Source organism: Lactuca virosa, chromosome 3 (genome assembly GCF_052849685.1).
Source record: "Lactuca virosa cultivar CGN04683 chromosome 3, Lactuca_virosa_CGN04683_v6, whole genome shotgun sequence".
NCBI classification, from domain to species: domain Eukaryota; kingdom Viridiplantae; phylum Streptophyta; class Magnoliopsida; order Asterales; family Asteraceae; genus Lactuca; species Lactuca virosa.
In genome coordinates, this window is record NC_136428.1 from 47307199 (window position 1) to 47324574 (window position 17376).

Consider the following 17376-nt stretch of genomic DNA (forward strand, 5'->3'; position numbering starts at 1 on the left):
TTTGTGATGGGGAGTAGAAAGAATGGAAAAATAAGAAAGTTAAGAGAATAGAATTAAGGAGATTTGAATGGGGTGAAGAGTGAATAAGGATGGAGGTATTTATAGTTGAAGATTGAGGGTTTAAAATTTGAAATTTTGAAAAAAAAAACGGTTATATTTTTGAAAGTGGGTATTTTTTGGAGAGATGATAATTTTTGAAAAAGAGGTTTAAATATTAAATGGGTTAAAAGAAAAAAAAGGAAATCTCTCTCCTCGGTTTACCCTCGCCGAGTTGACGAGCCGAGCTCGACATGCCAAGGCCTCGGCCCGGTGTTCGCCGAGTGCTAGCCGAGCTCTACACCCACAAGCCTTAGTAGGTTTACTAGTAATCAATAATATTTCAATAAGAAAAACTCTATTTTTTTTTTGAAAAAAAACTAAGATGTTTGCCAAACTTTTAATTTAAATTGAAATTTGTCGTCTTAACTCATAATTAATATGTATTTTTTTGTTGTTTATGTGTTCTTGGTAAAGGATTGTGAAAGTTTGGTGGTTGAAACTAAAGGTTTTACGACTACTAACTTTGATTGAATTGTATCAGAAACGGTTATGTGTCTACTATTGAGACATCGAGTTTTGCAGCTCCTAACTTTGATAAAATCATATAATGGTTATATGTATGTTGAATTGTAAACTAACACTGAAATGAATGCATTTTCCCAAAACCGAGTCTCCAACCAACAACCTCACCAAAATGACCAAGAACTAGAAAACAATGGTTGTGTTTTCTTACGGGCATTGTTGTTATTTGAATGTCAATCTTCTTTTACTATGCATTTTATGGGCTAAACGATAAGAAGTATTTAACTTTCTTTTAAAAAAAATCAAGATGTTAGACTAACTATAAGGTGCTTCACATTTATATATTTTGTTTATCTTTTATGTGTTTTTTTCTAGATTTTAACCAAGAAATTAATATAAATGTTTACAAATAAAAAAGTAATTTTGGATCCATAAATATTTGGGCCATGGCACCCGGGGTGGTCGTCATATTGTGTCCACCCAAAAGCCGATCCTACCTACATACAATCTTCAAAAAAATGTTATACTACATTTCCACCTGTTCTTCCTTATTCTTTCTAAAATCGCCTAAAAAGCCATCCAATCCTAATAATATATGATGTTCCTTTTCTTAACCACCCAATAGTCTCAACATCATCAACATATGGTGTTGTGACATTACCTTATTGCCCTTTTGCTTCTTGTTTCTTGGTCGCCTGCCAGCCTCAAGTAAGCATTTAAAAGAGGTTTGGATGACTACATATCAAAGTATAAAGAGAAATATGAATTTAAGGACTAAATGTGACAATCTCCCAAACTTAGAACTTAAGTTTCACACTTTCCCTCTCTTCCTCCATTTCAGTGAATTTGAAGAACTAGAGAGCTATGGATGTGTAACATTTTCAGGATGTTTCTAGTTTCGAGATAACGGGCTGTAGTATGATCACGTAAAGGTTTTGCGCTTCATGGGGTTACAGTTTAGACCTTATTGGTGGGGTTGTAGTATGATAACGGGCTGTAGGATGTTTATAGTTTCGGGAAATATACCTCTCCACCACTAACTACCATTTAAAGTAAAATAAATCTCATATATTGGTGGGGCCGTCAACATCTTATATCGAACACTCATAATGCCTGAATTACTTAATGGCATTTTGAATGAATATTGAGACAATATTGTTCTTGATGATCTCATTATATAATGTGCGTTTTGGCTATTAGCATATCTTAATGTCAAGGGAGTGTGTGTATCGTGTTATTACACACTTACATATCCCTCGGCATGTTATCATTGCTTCATTTAGGATCGTTTTAAGTTGTCTTGATTGTTTTCTCAAGAAGATTTGTTCATGTCGGGGGATTGCATGTATCAGAATAATGAAAGCTTCACATATCCCGACTTGTTATCCTTGCTTATTTTGCAATCTTTTTAAAAAGGAAGTTTGCATTCTCAATATATATGGTGAATGTAGTGATATATTTGTTTGTTGAGAAACTACATTTATATTGAACATATCTAAACATACTTCTATCCATGTCTATAACTAGACTCAAATTACCTCGTGAGTTGATAGTCACGTTCGCTAAAAGTCCATGCATTCGATCTGACATAAAGTAGGGCCTAAAAAAGTAAGAATAGTGCATACATCTTTTGAGACAAAAGTGTGTCTGTTAGTGAGTCTAGCGATATTGTGTTCCCTCTGTGGTTACTTTTGAAGCCTACTATTTTTATCTTAGCTAATTCATGCATGGACGTATATCAAATAGAATCGTCTATTTTTCTAAGTATATGTCATCATTAGATATAATCGGTGACGATGACGGTGAAAGTCCAGATATCACCAAATATAACATAGTTATTCTCTACTTCATGTTGCGATAAGGCAAACAAATGGCTTACAAAGAGTTCTTAGTGAATTACAAGAATTGTCCCTATGGTTTGTCCTCGATGTTTCATCCATATATTTTGTTTTCATATATTTTGTTTTCACCCAGACCGTTTAAACTTGCATGATTCATCCTTACCATACCTAAAATGACTATATTACCCTTACCAACTTCTTTTTTAATGTATTTATTATTTCTTTCTTGTTTATAATTAAAAAAGAAAAAGCAAATGGGCCCACCACCAACACCCCATGCCAATCATCCCACACCAACCTTTTTTTGATGTAGCCACGCCTTATGCCATGGCATGTCTTGTGCCATGACATGCCTTGTCACACACCTTTCAGAGGTATAAAGGTTTGCATGATAATGTATCGAAGTAAACTTAAAGAGAAAAATGAATTTATTTTCCCTCTCTTCCCCCAATTTAAATAATTTGAAGAACTAGAGAGAAAGGGATGATGATTTTGAGAGTTCCAGTGGAGATTGAAGTGTTCTTAGAAGATCTCTTGAAGATTTAAGCTCAAATCCTCCATAGATGTCCTTTGGAAGGCATCAATCCCTCTTTCTCTTCCTCTTAGATCGATCTAGGCTTTGGAGATTTCCCCAAATTTGAAATTGATGATGTTTAGGAGCAATGAATCATTATCATTGTTTTAATCGTGTATTCATGAATCTACACTCAAATAGAGTCATAACTGAAAATAATCTCCCAAGTACAATACATAAATAAAAATCCAAACTAAATATAATAAGAGGCTAATTATAGGAATTTATCAGGCAATGTTACGTCTCTTGTTTAGTGGTATACTTTATCATCTAGAAGCCAAAATCCTTATTCCATCTCATCTCTATATAATCCTAACATTTTATTCAAGAGAATGGCCACATCTTCATAAAGACTAGAAAATGTTGCTTGCATTACATCCTTCTTTGATGCATGCAGCTCAGTCACCAATCCTTCAATGAGCTACAACCATGAAATCATGTCACAAGTCTCTGTTGTGGGAAGATTTGTTAGTAATCCTTCAATTTTCATTTCCTTAATTTGTGCCATCATTTCCCCAAAGTGAAATTGCAATTCAAATGATGATTCAATTGCCCAATGCTTCTTAACTAATTGTCTTTTTCCATGTTCACGCCTCCTTCTCTTGGAAGGAATAAAAGGACCAAGAGCACATTTTTATGGTTCTTAATAACTCCATAATGGATAAAATTTACAACTTTATCCATTAGAATGGTCCAAACGACCAAGATCTAGTCTTTATGTCTCAAAGGGACCACAAGTGCATCTTTTTCAACTTAATCCATTAAGTCCAAGTCTCCAACCTTTAGATCTGAATCAATATGATGTTGAGATGGATAAAGTTTCCAACTTTATCCATAACAAGGGCATAAACTTTCAAGGTCTAAACTTTATGCACTAAACTGACCAAAATCTCTTAACATCCAAAGCTAGTTAAATCTAACAAATTCATCATCAAGATTCAAGCTTTATACCTTTAGAAGAAAGATCAAGGTGAAAAAAGTCTGGATCTACAAGCTACAATGAAACTAACACTTCTCCAATGAGCTCCTTCTTCTCCAAGATGCACCAAGAACACTCCAAAGAACTCAAGAACACCTTCTTTTGCTCACAAGACTCGAACTAGGGTTAAGGTTTCAAGGGAGGGTGTTGGAGAGGTGGAGGCTGAGAATGGAATGGGTTTGGGGAAGTTAAGGAGCTTAAATAGGGATCAAACCATGAAAATAGGGTTTGGGGTCTGATCGCGTACGCATAGTGTACCAGAGATGCCCGGTACGCCTAACGTACTTCCTGTACGCCCATCGTACTAGACTAAGCCTAAAACCTTCCTAACTTCTAACGATCATAACTTTTTCGTTCCAACTCCGTTTTCGATGACCTTTATATCCACATAAAGGTATTGAGGAGCTCTACAACCCCATCTAATTACTTTTGACTTAAAACACATTGAAATAAAATCCTTAATTTATAAAAGAAGTCAGAAACACCATTTTTCCAATTTTATCCTTTGACTCCAAAGCACAAACGGAACTCTTGGATCACATAATCTACATTACCCACATCCAAATGGGTCTAACCGTCTCTTTCCCCAAAACCCGGAGCCTTATGATCCTTGATCTTTGGGTCACGACCCCGAATTCTAAAACGACTCGAAACATGGTGTTACATCATGACTATGGGTCATTGTATATCTAGGGTCCAAAATGGCAACACGACTTTTACTTTGGTCATTACTTTTTTGTTTAATATGGATGGTTCTTAAGGTTTCAATTTGTTGTGATTCTAGGCACTAATCAATGTAAAATGTATTTTTATTTTTCGTAATATCGTTTATTTTTTAAACTTATTTATAACTTATATTCCTATTCAATGTTGAAAAAATCGTTAGGCGGAATTGATCAACTAGGGAGTAGCGGATCAACAGTGGTAAAGGCGATGACAAGAAACATTGAGTTTCTTTCTCTCTTTGGAGGGTTCATCAAAGAAGAAGATGCACAAAATTGGGTTATTATGTTTTGGTAAGGGTAAGCCTCCCTCCCTCCCCCCCACCCTCTCTCTCTCTCTCTCTCTCTCTCTCTCTCTCTCCGTTTTGGGGTTTCAAGAGGGTTCACCAAGGAAGAAGACGACGATTGCTTCAAGGAAGTGATCATGAGGAGTGGAAGGGGGGGGTGCCTGAAGGTGGGGTGTGGATCAGTAGCGAGTTAACTAAAACAGAAAAGGGGAGCTAGTGGGTTTGCAAGAGAAGTGAGGATGATGAAGGCCGAAAGAGGGGCAAAGGTGAAGAGGTCTACAACTTGTAATGTTTGATTAAAAATGGAGAGAGAGAGAGAGAGAGAGAGAGAGAGAGAGAGAGAGAGAGAGAGAGAGAGAGAGAGAGTGTGTGTGTGTGTATATATATGCAATCAATTAATTTAGGATAAGAGAGTTTTTGGGAGTGGGTGGAAGGGTGAGATACCCTTTAATATAATATACATAAAAATAAAAAAGAAAATAAATATTAATTTGATAAGGATAAATTAGTAATTTTAGATCACATAATGTAACAAAAACGAAATAATAGGAAACAAGTAGTTGGAAGTTGGTAGCCAAAAGCAAAAACTTTTACTTATGTATAGGTGTTCAGAACAGGTGGTTTGAACATTTTGAAATATAAGGGTAATATAGTAAATTGGTTATAACAAATTTTTTTTTCTTAAACACTATTTGAAGTAGCTTTTGGATTCGAAACTTTTTATTTAAAACAAAAAGCTTTAAACTCATACTCTTGAAAGAAGTTTTTTATTTAACTCGATTTTTTTTAAAGTTAACCATACAACCAAAGGAGATAGGAGAGGGAAGGTGGTGTTGACTTACGGTTATTAGGTGTTTAGTAGTTAGCAGAAAAATAGTTTGGTACAAGTCTTGCTACTTGAATAACCACATAGTCAGCAGAAAAATGGTACCTCCTTTTCAATATGGAATACAGTACGTATCAAATCCTCGTTGTTAAATTCCAAACAAATTCATTATAATAACAATTAATTTAATTCCAAAATGACAGACATATTATAATAAAATCCTGGTATTTCACCCAGATATGTTAATACCATGATTTTGACCATTGATTCAATATTAATAATTTACACCAAATAAATTCTTATAAAATCTAAGGATATGACAGATGTGAAGCAAATCACTGTGGGATGTTTCAAGTCTAAAACTGTTTTACCCTAATAAGGTTAAAAATTATGTTACTGGTCTTATTTCAAAAGAAACTGTAAAACTTAAATTAAGAGTATATGGGAAATCAACAACTTAATGCAGAAGTATGTTCATGAAACTAGACATTGAAGCGCCTTGGCTTCTTATTATATTGGATCTTCATACATTCCAACATATTTTTCGTGACATCATCAGCTTCTTCACACACACTTGAAGATATTGCTTGCATCACTAGACTCTTTGACACAGGTAGCCCAGTCAGCAGTCCTTCAATGCTCTGCAACTTTGTCACAAGTAATCCTCTAATATTCCTTTGAGATATCTGTGTCATCGTTTCCTCAATGTTCCATTGCATTTCTAATGGTGATTATGTCCACTGTTTGTTAACTTGTGTTTTGCAGCTCTCCATTGGTGCATTGGTGTGTCCCATCTGAGCCTTGTTGGTATAGCCAAGTGCTTTACACTTCTCTAGTAGCATCCGTAATTCTGCAATAAGTTGTTGTGCAGATACAATATTCCTCATACCTCTAATCTCCTGCAGTGTTTGGCATCATCCTCATAAATTTCCAACATATATTATATAATATAAATACATATAAACTCCTAATTAAGTTTCTTTATTAAAAGAAAAATTAATCAAAAATGGAAACTACCAAACGGATCGGACAAATCGAAACTCGTCGAAGATATATTCAAATGCGCGCGCACGCGCGCACACACACACACACACACACATATATATATATATATATATATATATATATATATATATATATATATATATATATATATATATATAGGCTTAGGTTATTCTATTCTAACTAATTATTGTGTGGATGTAGGAATGATTGTGAGCCAATCATTTTACTTATTTTAAGAAAGTGATTAATACATATTATTAAATTAAAGATAATTGAAAAATACCATATAATTTCATTCTAAGGGTATTTTAGTCAATTAACATAAATCTAAAAAAGGAAAATTTCATATTTTAAAGAATAATTAATTCTCTAAACTTTAAAAATCTGATTTTTTGGATAATAAATATATTAATTCGGATATTCTAAAAGAATGTGTTTATCATTATCTTGAAAAACACGTTAAATTCTGACAAAATACTATAAACATATATTATCAAGATTAATATTTTTTAATGAATACAAATTTTATATGAAAAGAATTTTAGTATTCTAAAATCAATAATTAGATTCATTCTTAACAAATACAACTATGAACATACATAAATGACATTCATTCTTAAAGAATACAAGTAATAATGGAATAATTACATTTATTCTTCAAGAATACAACCAAGAATGGTTAAAAATCAAGTAAAAACATTGAAATCTAAGTTAAACACTAATACGTTCTAATAGAAATATTGTTGCTAATCCATTCTGACAGAAAAACATGCTAATCTATTCTGAACGAATATTGTTGCATTACTTTTCATTCTTCACCAGGCTTCAAATCAGTCTCTACTGCATATGTACTTATTCATGACTCTATTCATGGCCAGTAAAAATAATAAGAAGCATTTTGTGAGAAACATCTATGATAAATAAAAAGAATAATGATGTATTCAATAAGAATATAAATGAAGAATGTAATTTACCTGTAGAAGATGAGAATAGAACGAGATGTCTAGGAGAATGTAAATGAAGAATGTAATTTACCTACAGTTTCCACACTACATGTCAATAATTACTAATATAATATCAACATACCTTAACAATGTCCACGTTGAGTGTAAGATATCTGGCACTATGGAGCTCTTGAAACAGGTTAATAGTCTTGATTGTATCTTTCTCTTTATATGGCAAACCAAAACAATTGAAACATATAGACACTTTTTTTAGAGAGTAAAATCGATCTTTACACAATTTCAGGGGCAAACCACCCCAGTAGTCCAAAGATGAAAGTCCTGGTGGAGCATTCAAATGAGCAACAAATTACGGTGAGTTTCTCAAGTTGAGGGGCAATCAAATTGATGATTGCTGAACAACTGCTGCCATGGGCAAGCCTGAGATTAGAAAGTTTATTACAATCAATACTCAAAGATCCACAACAACCCTAATGCAAATTAGACTATGAATTGAACATATCTTTTCTTGAACAGGAACTATAATCAATTATAACTAGAGAAAGACCGTATGCAATGCATTTTTGTGTTTGGGTAAATTTACCTGCAACCGCCCTTGGTAGTAGAGCAGACAATATCATCACCGCTCGGATGCACCGTTAGGCTCACTGGATCACAAAAAAATCACGATATTGCGAAGATCAAACCATCATGTAAAAAATATCTATACCAATTTCAGCTACATGGAAATTATGCAAACACAGACATCAAACAACACCCGAAGACCATAATTGTGTATTAATAATATACTAATTCGAACTTAAGAAAACTGAATTGTAGAACAACAATCGAATACCTTTGTAATATGGAAATAATCAAATTGAGATGAGAGGGATGCGCCGGTAGCTAAGGATATGGTGGCGTTGGCGACGAAGGAGTTGTCGTTCGTATTGGGTTCCATTTTTGTTAGGAGGAGTAGGAAGGAGAATCAAATAAGGGGGAAGATGATTTTTGTGGGGGATTGAGACATATGTTTTTCAGAATAAAGGAATGAAAGAATTCGGAGGGTTTCATTATTGTTCTGGGGAAAGAAGACATTGGCGCCGGTAGCCGTAGGGAAGAAGGAGGGTGGCGGCGATTGTGGAGTCGTGTGAGTAGAGAGCAAGAGGGTGAAAGCGTCGACGGGAAGATGATACCGATGGGGGGATGAATAGACTGATCTTTGATTTAAAGGGGTATGTTTTAGAGTTAGCAACGTGAATCAAGGGGATATGCCTTCCATTTGATTAATTAACATAATTAATTAATATGTAATATTACCTTTTTATCCTTATTCCATGTTTTAAAATGATTTGCCTACATTGATTCCTACATCCATACAATACTTAGTTAGAATACTTGAACCTAGATCTCTCTCTCTCTCTCTCTCTCTATATATATATATATATATATATATATATATATATATATATATATATATATATATATATATATATATATATATATATATAGGGTTAGGTTCATGTGAGACGGCCTAATTTTGTGAGATCGTGAGATGCAATCTTAGCCACTCATTTTGTAGATAAAAAAACATTTTTAAAATGCAAAATAATTGAAAATTTTTGAATTTTTTTTTCAAATATTATTTTCGTCATTTATATTTTCCAAAAAAAAAAACCAAAAAAATACATTTTTTTTACATATTCTAGTAGAATATTAGAATATTTTACATATCTGACAAATCTAGTAGAATATTCTGACATTCTAAAAATCACATTAGAATATTTACAGTGTAATATTCTATTAGAATATTTCATGTATTTTTAAAAAAAAAACGATAATTTTTTGTTATTTTTTTTATATTTTTTAGGTAATTAAAGTGACGAAAATAATAATTAAAAAAAGAATTTTCGGATTTTTTCTTTTATTTTGCATTTTAAAATTATTTTTAGATTCGGTCTTACGGTCTCACAAAATTAGCATGGTCTCAAATGAACCTGAATATATATATATATATATATATATATATATATATATATATATATATATATATATAAACCTAATTTTCTTTTTAAAAAAAATATTCATATTGTTTTTTTGTTTTTTCATTCCAACTACTTTAGGAGGTTTATCGCTAAAACTCTATTTTTTTTTAAAAAAACTTTTAGATTGCGTTTGTTTTGCAAAATGTTTTTGAAAGGAATGAAATCTGTCAGAGGAATTGGAATCCGAAGGAATTGAAATCTGAATGTACTAGAAACTTAAATGTGTTTGGTTGACATGGAATGGAATCTGTTTTCTGTTTGGTTTGTTGATTTTCCAAAGGAATTGGAAAATGATTTTTGTAATTTGACAAAAATACCCTTTGCAGTGATTTTTTTTCCTTATTCGTATTTTTAATAAACATAGCAAAGTTTTATATAATTACAATATTTTTTTTATTGAACTCTTCTAAAAATTATTAATTAAAAAATAACTAACATGTATTTCATCGAACACATAAAAATCATAAAAGTATTTTTTAAATAGAAATAAAACGATTATATATAATAACATAAAGCAACAAATGTCATTCATTATTTCCAATCTAAAATTAAAAAAAGAAAAAAACAAAAATAAGTTAACCAAACACTATTTAAAATAATATCTAGATACCTAGTTCATAATCATATCACTCTTCCAACATGAACCTCACAAAATCCTCCCGATCTTCTCCTTCCAAATTCCAAAAACTTAACACGGTTTCCGGATCACGTATTATTTTCCTACTTGCTTTGAACCTATCCAAGGCACTCAATGACTGCATTTTTGGAATTTCAGGAATCACCATCGAAGCTTTTTTTTGTACTTCTGTTTCTCCTGGTCCTGCTTGATTCATGCTATTAGCTGCTTTTTCAAGTTTTTCTCTAAGGAGGTTAGCTGCAATGGTTATTCCCTTAATAACAACATCAACTCTTTTTCTCTTCTTTGAGCATATGTTTGGAGATTCTTCATTTTCTGTGGTTTGATCTTCAAAACCATCTTCTATTTGTTCAGATTGTTCTTCATTGTTTGCATCTTCTTCCATTTGGGCAAAATCCTTGGCTTTATTCCCTTGAGCTCTATCCTTCCCAAAGATGATACATAAATCCTCGTAATGAGGAAATATCTTATTTCTCCATTTTCCTGCCTCTTTATGAACCTATTTTGTATCATAAAAAGGTTAGAACATAAAATTATAATATAAATAATTAGGAAGTAACAAAATATATAAAAATTTTAGTATTGTACCTGTATGTAAGAATCCCAAACCGCTGGTTCAGCTGTTACAGAATGAGTGGAGCTATCATAACCAAAACCACTTGTGTTCGTACCATTCACCATATCATAAACGACTTGCCAATCTTTTTTCATGGTTTTGATCCTTGACTCAATGTGGGGTTTACCTGTGACATCCCCATTTTCTTGGCCAGAAAAGACCGATATTGTTTATGCTTTATAAAAATCAGAGTACTTCTTTTAATAAAAATGTTGCGGAATTTGTTCCCAGTAAAACATGATAAATACCTTATCAAATCATTTCCGAAGAAATGTATTTTTATTCATTTTCAAAACATTGGGATGTCATCGTCAATACAGAAACATAATAAAAAACAGAACTTACATTTATTTACACTAATGATCTACATCTCTTTTAAATCTCTCAGTGTAAGGTAGCTTCACATCGACACCTGTGATACAAATAAACTGAGTGGGTCAGGTTGGGAAACCTGGTGAGTACATAGGGTTTTCAACCCACAATAATATAATTATTATGTTTAAACATCAAACAATCAACCCAATTACCCATCCCCATTATCTTCTTTACTCTTAAGGATCTACCCTAAGAATCAGCTATTCCTCGTTTATTCATTCCTAAGGATCATCCTAAGGAATCGACACGAAATCCATCGTTACCAGGGTTTACTCGATAGGCACTAAGTAGCATAGTCGCTAGGGTTTAGGCACTAAGTCTCATAGTCACCAGGGTTTATACAACAGGCACTACGTCGCATAGTCGCCAGGGTTTAGGCACTAAGTCTCATAGTCGCCATGGTTATCTCGTTTATCAACAATATCGTTTCCGAGAATCCACTCGCAATACGTGTCAATGGGTTTTTAGAGTACAGCTGGTGAATACATAGTTCAAATACACCTACAGGTTGCGAGCCTGCTAGTGTTCCACTAGACTGTCTAGAATAGTCCGTGGTTGTCATCCATACTCTGCTGAATGACGGGGCCAACACATGGGTAAAAGGCTTCTCTCATGGTTTACCTCTCACCCTTATCTCATGGTCTATATCACCTCTCATCATTTTTTTTGTCACACAACAACTATTTCATCTACCCATGTTTTACCCAACACATTTTGCAGATATAAAATATATATACAGTTTAAATCATATAAAACTCGTATAAAATCGTTCATCCAGCATAGATAGCAAGTATACAGATAATATGCACACATAGCACGTAATTTATATAAAATACTTCATATCTATGTGTAAGATGAAAGTAACTATGCACTCACCTGATAAGGTGGTGATTTTGAATTCGGACAGCGCTTCGTTACTTCTTAAAACAATTTCCCTCGACAAAACAGCGGGTTTTTCTCAAAACCGGGCTTCGCTGGAGCAGCGTTTCTGAGCCGAAAGGATCTTTTCTCGGGACTCCGGGAGCCTCGGGGCTTCCTTCGGGTGCTAGGGGGTTTACCTAGACTTTAGGGGGGGGGGGGTGGGGGTTTGGGGGCTAGAGAGAGAGTCTAGAGAGAGAAAGAATGGTTTGGAAAGGTGTGAAGAATGAGGGAACCCGACACCTCTATTTATAGGCTGGAAAACAGCTCTACTCGTCGAGTAGGTCCTCCTACTCGCCGAGTTCATGCCACATGTCATCTTCAGGTGGCTTGCCTTGGGGAGAAAGCCTTGGCCCATAATCAGCCACGTCACCCTTTTCCAGCAGCACCCTGCCGACTTCTAAACCCCATAACTTTCGCATATGAGCTCCATTTTCAACGTTCTTTTTTTCCATGCGTAGGTAAAAACAAGATCTACAAATTTCATTTAGACTCCATCGGCTAATTCTCGACCGATCTTAAATTTAACAGAAGGATGAGATTAGACTGTTAAATGACCACGAAGAATTCGTAACTCCTTCATACGGACTCCGTTTCCGTCTGTCTTTTTACCGTTGAGTTCCTATTAATGAGATCTTCAACTCTCATTTAGGTTGCTTAAGCCAAAAACCGCTCGAACTAAAATTCGAGTTTCGGGCCGTGCACTGCTATGTCAAATCTTAGAAAATTCATAACTTCCTCATACGAAGTCAGATTTGGGCGTTCTTTTTATGGATGTTCTCGGTTTAACATATACTACAACTTTTGTTTAGATCACTAAGTCTAAAAAGTCCTCTATTGTAAATTCACTATTTACGTCTCCCGGTGTCGTGCCGGTTTTGCCGAAAAACTTCGACGTGCCATAACTTCTTCGTTATAACTCGGATTTCGGCGTTCTTTATATGTACGGAACCCTTGAGACATATTATACATCTTGGTTAAGATTATTTATTCTAAATAATCTTTTGTCGAAAAGTGTCACACCCCGAAACCGTGATGGCGGAATCGTTCCGGGGTGGAGGACGTCATGCGTAGTATCACAACAATTGTATCATAACAAGCATAGTAAACACCACCAGACATTGAATACATATATGAAAAGGTTTACATTGTTTAATACATAGCTCTATCCATATCAAAGTAAAATGGTAAAGACGTGACTCTAATGCTCCGACTTCTCCGGACACTTGGAAGTACCTGTCTACTAATTCCCTGAGAATACAAGCAGTTTGAAAAATATCAGTATAAAGCTGGTGAGTTCATTAGCATTTAGTTTTAGAGAAAAATGTTCTTTGATTCTTTTGAAAAGTATTCCTCAAAAAAATCCTATATTTTCTTATGAAAGGTAGTGTTGAAAGAGTATCTATTAGTAGAAGATAAACCATCAGTTTTAGAAAACATGTTATCCATCCTAGAGGTAGAGATGCCAGTTTAGAAATTCCTGAATACTATCGGTATATATAGAAGTAGTTTTATTACTCAAAATAAAACTAATGAAGGGTAGAGTCCGTAAACAAAAATAGTTTATACTTATTTGCGAGTCGTATAACCATACTTGATATGACCGAGAGACCTTTATAACGTTCTTCAGGCGTTAAGCTAAATGACATTTGTTCACGACAGGCGTGCCCGCCTAACTGTAGCTAGCAGTTCAGGTGTGGGATTGTCAGTCCCGAATAGATCTATTCACAAATCTCACGCTCTCCCTCTAGGAGACTCTGGTTATACTAAAAGGATTTATCACTATACACCTAAGAGTACAGTGTTGAAGTAGAGCCTCATAATTCTGTATAATCTAGTTTACTAGCGAGAAACAGTATAAAACAATAATTATCCTTGAATAATAGTACTTTATACTCTTGAGAAAATATATAACATAAACTAAATCTGCCATAGTTTATATATATTAATTTATGAAATCTGATTAAGTAGAGACTGCCTAGAGGGTTATCCCAAACTATACCCATTATAGTTTATTAGAGTTGATATGGAAAATGCTTTGTAAGAACCTTTCTGAAAACTACGAAGTTGGATTTTCAAAATAGAAGTTTCCCTTATGCTCAACATATTACAAAAAGAGATAAAATATCCCCCCCTGAAAACATTAAAACACGAAAAATGTAGGGGTATGAACTCACCTCGGGTGATTTGAATGAAGGATCAACACGACACGTTGGATGTTCAAGTGAAGCCTTGAACACGATTTGATCCTAAATTACATGCAATGACACATAAAGGAGTCAAATGGAGGTATTTCACCACTAAATGTGATGGAGAACCACTCTAGGAACTTGGGACTACTTGCACTAAGTGTTAGAGCCCTAAAGGATTGCATGAGGTGAGTGTATGGCCACCTTTAAGGTGTGTGTGCGGCCCAAGGGGTGTGCGGCCGTACACCCATGATGGAAGGTGTTCTTGGGGTGTTTCAAGGTCCATACTTGCAATCCATGAAGTGTTCTTGGTCCAAAGTTAGTTGTAGTACAAGCCTAGGGTCTTAGAAGTGGGTTTATGGTCCCAAAATGAGTGTGTGGTCGCACACTTGGGTGTGCTGCCACGCAAGTGTGTGTGCGGCCGTACACAGGTGTGTGCGGTCGTACACTCCACACAAAAATGTCCAAAATGCCATTTCCAAGGTACAACAAGGCTAGGGGCATGTCTATCTCGAATATGGAAGTCAAACTCTCACTTTGGAGGGTGTTTTAAGGGTGTACGGCCACCCTTATGAAGGTGTGCGGCCGTACTCCTTCATATGATGAAGAACATGATGAATCTTTGATGAATCAATGCTTAGATGAAGTGGTCCTTCAAGTACAACAAGTTAAGGGATAGATTACTCACGTTTTTGCAGCCTTGGAAGGTTTGTGGTTGAAGAAGCTTGAGAGAAATGGTGTTGTGTGCTTCCAAGGTGTTAAAGGAATGAAAGGAAAGGGGTCTACCCTTTATATAGGGTGGGTGTGCTGTCTAGAAAGGAGTGTGCTGCCAGGAGGTGTGTGTGTGGCCGCACACCCATGTGTACGGCCGTACACTCCCTCTAAAGGTGTGTATGGCCTTGTTTTGACAGTATACGACTTGTTGACTCATTCCTAACCGCACCCTTGGTTGTACTCAAGCTTAGAACCACTTAAACGAACCCTCAAACAGTGCAAAAAGTCAACAAAACCAGTTTCACTTAGATCGAATTGACTAAGTGTGCGAGATAAAAGTTCCGGGTTGTAACAGCATCTCCCCGTTAGAGGGAATTTCGTCCCGAAATTCAAGAATAAGAATATAACTCATGGTCTTGAAAAAGATGGAGGTACTTAAGGTTCATGGGACTCTCGTGCTCCCAAGTGAATCCAAGTTCCTGGTTGACATTCTAGCGGACCTTCACTATCGGGATGTGACGTTATTTCGTTCGCTTGACGTTATTTCGGTTTGGAACGAGGACGGCGGGATGGATTTCGTTGAGTTCTCGGGGTAACTGGAGTTTGTATGCTTACGGGACTGATCCCAGCAAGGAACTTGGACGGTCCAACGTATCCTGATTTTAGCTTTCAACGCCTTCCGAAGCGTATCGCGCCTTTCCAGGGTGTGACCTGCAAAAGGAAACGTCCACCAATCTGGAACTTCAAGGGTTTTTGTCTCTCATCGGTCGTAGCCCTTTCGTACGATATTTTCAGTCGTCTTACGGATGGTTTTAGGACTTGTGCGAGTGTTGCCGGAGACTTGACTCTTGACTATTTGCGTGTCACCCACCTCAGCCCAGCACAAAGGGGATCTGTACTTACGACCATAGAGGGCTTCGAACGGTGCAACCTCGATACTGGGAAGGTCACCGTCGTTTGCAAGAAAGTTCAATTAAAGGTAGATGAGTGTCCCACGACGCATCTTCAATCGTATGGATCACCTTCTTACTCTGTCCATCTCTTCGTGGATGATACTCTTCTCATGAATACTTTCGGGTTTCGAAGAGAAATGAATCTTTTCGAGGTTTGCATCTAGTTGTCGTTACAAGCGACGAGAGTTCTGCGTTCGAACAGTTTAAAACAAAAGGGTTTGGTATGACATAGACTCGGTCGGACTAAGCGAGATGTCGTCGTAGAATCGCGCGTTAAATTAGGTTGGAAGGGTTGTTTTGTTAACACATTGGTGTCCTAGATAAATGTCCCTGGTGTTTTCTGCGTTTGATTTGGACTTGGTGGGTACTACTAATACGAGGGTCCAGAGGTTTTGAAACTATGAACTCTCGATGGAATGGTTCTCACTGGATTTTTCTATGATTGCTTGGCGTATACAAGTCATGTATAATCACAACTGACTGTAATGTATACACTAGGCTACCATAATTTTCCCCTTAGGGCATCAACTTTTAAGAGTACGTCGTGATTAAATTTGGACGGGAACGAAATCACGATTATGAATAATTATTGAGGTTTTGAAAACATACCAAAACAAGGCAGGGTCCTTCGATGCTTCCTCCTTCACTGAGGTCAGACTCCTCCGGTTTCCTCATCGTTCCTTTCTGTTGGGCAGTCTATTGTGAAGTGTCCCATTTCGCCACATGTACCGCACACTTGAACTACGCTAGCGTCGGTAGTGGAAGTGATGTGCTCAGTCGGGGTCTTTGCGAAGCGAGCTTCCTGGCCATCCTCTCCCCCTTAGGATGATTACGTCCCGGAATCATCAACGAAACAGGGCTCACATGATGACTCCATACGTTATCTCTTCATCCTAAGTAATAACCGTAACTTTGATGTTTCTTCAAACGAATATCTAACTCTTAAGACTTCCTGATTGCAGGCGGTGCTCGATCTTGCACTTGCTCCCTATCTCACGTTAGACTCCAAATTATGACCTTCAAGTCACAATCTCGATCCTTACTGGAGACTGCTTCTTCTTCTTAACAAACCTAAGATAAGTTATTTTATTACTAAAATGGAACGATGTGTCATATTCCAATGACCTATCATCGTATGCTGCAATGCTTAGACTCAGGTCTCTTAGAGTCTTCCAGAACAGACTATACTTTCC

The 17376-nt window shown here is 35.7% G+C and overlaps 1 protein-coding gene across 1 annotated transcript in view; it reads right to left on the minus strand.

The window, feature by feature from the left end:
* Positions 1–10377: 10377 nt before the first annotated feature.
* LOC145162298 (uncharacterized) overlaps positions 10378–17376 on the minus strand; it is a 45637-nt gene continuing 38638 nt past the window's right edge. Inside the window, exons 3-4 of the mRNA XM_079081482.1 lie at positions 11007–11161; positions 10378–10917 (exon numbers count right to left, since the gene is read on the minus strand). Coding sequence (XP_078937608.1) covers positions 10408–10917; positions 11007–11161 — 665 coding nt within the window. The 3' untranslated portion in view covers positions 10378–10407. The remainder of the gene's footprint in view (positions 10918–11006; positions 11162–17376) is intronic.